Source organism: Hydractinia symbiolongicarpus, chromosome 7 (genome assembly GCF_029227915.1).
Source record: "Hydractinia symbiolongicarpus strain clone_291-10 chromosome 7, HSymV2.1, whole genome shotgun sequence".
Classification (NCBI taxonomy): domain Eukaryota; kingdom Metazoa; phylum Cnidaria; class Hydrozoa; order Anthoathecata; family Hydractiniidae; genus Hydractinia; species Hydractinia symbiolongicarpus.
In genome coordinates this window covers 7,877,099-7,883,098 of record NC_079881.1, presented here as the reverse complement: position 1 = coordinate 7,883,098, position 6,000 = coordinate 7,877,099, and the positions used below count along the sequence as shown (strand labels likewise).

General features: G+C 35.6%; 1 protein-coding gene across 1 annotated transcript; it reads right to left on the bottom strand.

Annotated features, from left to right (window-relative positions):
- Positions 1-325: 325 nt before the first annotated feature.
- LOC130649057 (uncharacterized) lies at positions 326-2,021 on the bottom strand. The gene has a single exon (XM_057455250.1). The coding sequence runs from the start codon at positions 1,929-1,931 to the stop codon at positions 381-383; it is 1,551 nt and encodes a 516-aa protein (XP_057311233.1). The 5' UTR covers positions 1,932-2,021; the 3' UTR covers positions 326-380.
- Between the last annotated feature and the right edge of the window lie 3,979 nt (positions 2,022-6,000).

Below are 6,000 nucleotides of genomic sequence, written 5' to 3'. Positions count from 1 at the left end.
GAACCGCCCATCGTCCTATTTCGAGTCGTCAGAGTATCGTTTGTTGCACATATCCCGAGTATCGCTATTCACATACACAACCCTAACCCTAACCCATACAAAAATATAGGTATTATTTCAGAGAGTAGCTCTCAGACCATGGAGAGTCCCTATATATTCCGGACCTCAGATTATCACACGTCGTACATTTTCCAGGCATCGTTATTTAATAAGCGCAAGCTAACAACTTGGCTACCATTTTTTACTAGGTTATATTAAAACGAAGGGCGTATTGCAAGATATAATTAAAACGCCCATCGCTTACATAATAATCGGCACAGTCATGCTTGATTAATGTTTTTAATGGCAATCACAAGTGTATTGGAAGTTATATTTTACTCCTACAGATCCATCTTGTATAATTTTAATAGTTCTGACGGGGCAGAAACTTGCTGCTCTTGTAACAACATTTCCTCAGCGATATCTTCCACTGCACTTTCCAGAAAGCGTTGAACTTTCTGATGTAATAGTTTCTTTAAGCGTGCCTTATATTCCTTCTCTGTCACGTTAAATACATAAGCATTCTGTCTAGCCGTCAGTTTGTTAATAAAAACATTGTAGACCTCAACAATGATACCCGCCGTTATAAGCAGCACAACTATTATAGTCATAAACAACAACAAACCCCTGTCCGTTTGATCGAAAATATCTGTAACGGACCGAACGTAATATGGTGTGACTTCCAACGAAATATCGTACAGTGTTACCATTTGCGATAAAAATGCTTCTTCGCCATTCTTAGCTTCTTCATGGTCAAGCTGAGAATTAAGACTCTTGCAAACACAACACGAAGAACAATTAGTTTTTGTACCTGATTCATCTCCCAGATTTTCACCATAAAACATGTACATCTTAACAGGGACTTTTTTGTCGATTTTCTGTTGTGCCTTGAGGCTTTTCACGAGCAGGTGTATTTCTTTTAACGTTGAGTTGCTACTATCAGATGGTGCCTCTGAAAACTTGTTGAAGTAATACGCTGCTACGTTTTGGTCAACAAGAGCAGCCTTAACATAGCCATACTTTACCGCTTTTAAGATTTCGATATAGTTGTCATAGCGTCTTCCTTTAGCTCCTAGAAGTTGTTCAACATTCCTTTCTTCAAATGTTGCGTTAAGAACTGCCACATCCTGATTTTTTAATTTCACCATATTTCCAGCATTACTCATCACCGTAGTTGTAACCATAGCAACTGTCATGACTGCAAAGACCATCCACATTGTTGCTAAGGCTCGTGTTGCCCAATATTTTGGCGTTTTATCACCGTACCCCACGGTCGTCATGGTAACATAGCAAAACCAAAATCCTATCCAGAGTCCTTTACCAAAAGTATTGGGGAAATCTTCATTGCCTCGATGTTCTAATAACCACACAAAAGCTCCAACAATAATGGCAGCAAGAGTTGCGAAGTAAATAATCGAGAAACATTCGCTCATGCCAGTAAATAGTTTTAAAAGGAGCAACGCATCACTGTTACGAACAATAACAGCAGATCCTGGTGAAGTGATAATTTTGTCAACAGCATAAGCTTTTGCTCGTTTTGGTTTAACGTGTTGAACTGTTATTCCTGAAATAAAAACAACATCGCTCTGTGAGATACCATAGTTAGATAGTTTGTCATTTGTTATTAGGTCTAAAAGCACAGATGAAGTCGTTTCAAAGAAGATTTGTTTGTATTCTTCTTCTCTCTTTTCCCTGAAGTTCTTATGAGAGATAAAGTTGTGAATAATTCCTTTATTTTTATGATCATAAACAAGTGGGACATTGTATGGTGGATTTTCCTTCATGTAAAAATGTACCACACGGAATGGTGATGGCAACGACAATGGTGGCGATGATGACGAGATTTTCAACAGCCCAAATATACAAAGTGTGCTTATCATGTACCATGGCATCGTGTTTCTTCTTCTGGAAGGAAAAGATGTTAGATTCTCTTAGTTAAATCTTTTTTTTCTTTCTTTGGTGTTGCATTTATATTTATTTTTAGTCCGTATGAATGGAATTATTGCACATAACAAAAAAAAGCTTAACATTGTAAATTCTTATTTTTGTTTTCCTTTTTTTTACGTTCTAAAGGATCCTACCGTCGTATTTAAAGCATTTTTTAAACCCAATTTCCAATAAAGCAATTTTGGCTGCACCTGTCACCTCAGCGCTTTTTCTTTCGTTCACAAATTGGTAATAGTCGGTAACTTCATGAATGATTAGTGGTTTCTATATTTTGAACGGCTTTTTATTAGCCCTGTTTCTGTAAAGGAGCAGTTTTATTCAAATAGATTAATCTTTAAGGGATTTTTTAATAATTCCTCGTTTTAATTGGAAGACAAGTCCGAGGCTTCCTGCACAAGTGATACAGCATCATCTGCTTTAAAAAAAGATAATTGTTTTAATGGCAGGTTTAATGTACCTATAATGTATTGGCGACCTAAAACGTGACCTAAAATGTTACAGCGACTACATACCATTCAACATTTTATTAGCATATACACTATTCTTAAACAAATCATTTGGCTAATAAAATTGCACCTATAAACCAGCTAGTCTAGCATACTAATTTCTTACCTTTTCGATATTCCTAATGAGAGCGCACTAAAGAAACAGGGTTATAAAAACAGGAGAGACATTGCATCACAAGAACAGGAAAGAATGACACTATATTTTGGTTTTTCACTTTTTCCCACCAGAAGTTTCTTTCAAAAACTCTACCCTAATCCCTCACAAAAGCTGGTTGAGATGCCATTAAACCAGAAAGATAATGAACTCAAATGACCCAAACAAATTCCGATTACTAGCTAGTAGGTGTCTAACTCTTCTTTACCTCTACCCTGGTTTCCTATACCAGTGTTAGATTAAATTGATATTTTTTATTTCGAAATTGCAAAATTAAAAATATCATAAGTTCTCGTGGACACAAAAAAATTTAGGCTAAGATAAATTGTGCAAAATTCTTTGGAACTTCTTTAACTTCAAGAAGCGTTAGATACCGAGGTTCATCTAAATTTTGAATAGCACTTACAATGGTAGATATGGTACAATGAAACAAAATCGTTTTTGGAGAGCTCTGCGAGGATTCTCCTTCCCGTCCATCATTTTCAATTCAGGATAAGTGTAGAGTAAAAATACTGGATTTCAACAACAATTTTCAACTTTTTCTGAGCTAATCAAGACCCAGGAGTGGAACATTGGTTTATGATGCCTTTGATTAGTAGAAGGCTATGGATTTTATACATACAATAGCGTTAAGTAGTTCTATAGCGATCAATCTCCAAAACATGAAATATATAAGTGTCATAAACAGAATAAATTTTTCTTGTACAAAATCCTTTTCAAATGAAACAATAGAGTAAATTGTCTACAGTTTGTATAAGAGATAAATGTGTTAGCTACTATCATGGGAGTTATTTTTAGAGCATGATCGTAAAGATGGTATTTACTCTAAGAGAAGGTATATAGAGTAGGAGTTTTGCTCATCATTAAAGCACACTACTGCACTGCTAATGTCCGTTGTACATTGTCGAAGTATTTAGGGATATGGGGTACCAGACTATTTTTCCCATACGATATAATCTATATTTTTCCAGTGTACCAGACCACTTTTCAACTTACCATAAAAATATGAAAAAAACAATAGGTTAACCGTCATAACCATTAAATGCACATTTACCTGGCTAAACTGAAAGAAAAAAACCTTATTTGCTTAAAATACGGGCTGGGTGATAAAACTCACTTTCTTTCTTCTTCTTGTTTCTGTCAGTAAACTATTATACACGAATTTTTGTTTATTTTTATACATGTATCTTAATATTATGTATCTTAATATTAATTAAACTTTATTTATACGCAGAGATATTCTTTTTTTAGAGATTTTCAACCCCAATAGAGGTCGTATTGATATTTACGGGATTGTTGGTACAACGATGCATGTGTGAGAGTCTGGAGAAGGAGGTTATTTTTTCAAAAAAAGTAATTTAAACTAATATTTCCGAGCGTCTGACTTGACTTGTACAGTAGAGAGATTTCCAAATGTTGCTCACGAGATTATGAGTTCACGTGGTACTTAAACACGCGACCTTCGGTTGTCGAGCGATTGTTCCGACTGCGTCATCGATCCGATGCTTCAACGACGTCTACGGTATCGCTATTAACAACAACGATATTTTGTAACGCTGTTGAATTATCTAATGTCGTTGAATGGATTCGTTTACAACGCAGATAATAAAGTGCCACTTCCCTCTATGGTTTGTTAAGAAAAACGTAAATTAATGGATCAACAAAAAATCGAGAGGTCAAACAAATATCTCTGATTTTGGAGATAATTATCGAAGACGTTTTCGTCATTTTTCCATACGTACCATGTATATATATACATGTCGGAATTGACGAAAATATGATAAAAGTAAAAACAAGTAAAAACGGTAGGATGAATTGCTTAGCGTTTGTTATTGACTCCCCTTGTCTGACATTCTGTTGGAATTTTCTTCTTCTTCGATTTAAATGCAAACCAATTATTGAATACACTACCACAGCTATTAAAATATAAACTCCATTTGTAATTGCCACAGCAAAGACAATATCTTTAACAATAATTACTGGTAATACGGCAAGTCCACTTATAATCCAAGTTGCAGATAGCTTAGATAGCTTTATTAATGTGATAAAAGGATGCATATATGTTTAGGAAATATCACATCAATAAAGCTATCCTTGAATAACTGCAGATAAGATTAAATGTGGAAATTTATGCAACTCTGTATAACCAAAGCTATCGTAAATACGATAAGAACCTGCGAAAACGCGCTTTATATTTGGTGTCTTGTCTACGTGACATACACTCGTCGTCCTTTTACCTGGCCAACTAAAGCTAAGTGGTTAAAAGTCAAGTCAAAGAAGTGAGCTTATTTATTTTGTAATAAGACTTTAGCTTAGTTAGCTAGTTATGTAGCTAGCATATCTGGAGAACTTTGATTCATTTATTGCATCAAAGTGGAAAAGACAGGTAGCCTATTTTATTCTTACAACAACGCTCAACGACTGCTTGAACGACGATAATATTAAGTTATCTGACGGCTCCTGTCTCGTAAATAGATACACCCAGCTGCAGCGGCAAATGTCCCACAAGCAAAAAGCCATATAGCAAAATTCTACCCACATCCTTGCAGTTTTCAATAGTAAGGGGAGACATTTTCGGTATATATAAGAGATAATGCTTTGCCCCAATACAATATTTTTAGATGAATCTGCTCCAAAACAACGTAAAGAAGTCCCGCGTCAAGCCAAAAAGATCTTCCCCAATTTCGTTAGAAAATAAAACGAAAAGTTTTCGACACGTTTTTTGTGGATCCATATATTGGACGATAGCATCGTCTACTATGTTGTCTCATGTAAGTCCAATCGATGATACTTCAGACATTCGATGGCTCAGTAGGGATCCAGTAGTGGTGTAAGTTAGAGCGCTTGCTGCATTCCCCTGGCAAGTAACAACATTTGATGTAGAAGTGGTGGTAGCAGCTGCAGTTAGGTTATCCTGGTTTATCAATGTTCCGGAGTAACGAAGGTTTTTGATAACGCGTGGTGTTTTTACCTCTACTTCTTAATACTTGCCAACAAAAGATACCTTGAAGAACTCAATATTCCCATTGAGATTGGGGAAAAGATCTTGAAATTCCTGTCGAAATTGACGCTCGCTTAGATGAATGCTCACCGACATTTTCTTATTTTTTTCTGAACGGCGTCATAACACGGTTTAGCGTATCCTTAAACAAAAGTGAAAGTATAATATTTTTGAAATTTGAAATGTATCCATTAAACGCTGGAAATAAGGAAAATGGCATGCATTATCACTATACTTAATTTAGGAACAAATGAAGAATATACCATATCTGTTTTGAAAATGTCTAACAACAACTGGGTCGTCTCCCTTTGTGAGACATGGCTTTGGTGATGCGTTCGGTAAATAATACAACT

What these genes read in the sequence shown, in the direction of transcription:
- LOC130649057 (XM_057455250.1), bottom strand. Translation starts at nt 1,931, where the DNA reads ATGCCATGGTACATGATAAGCACACTTTGTATATTTGGGCTGTTGAAA.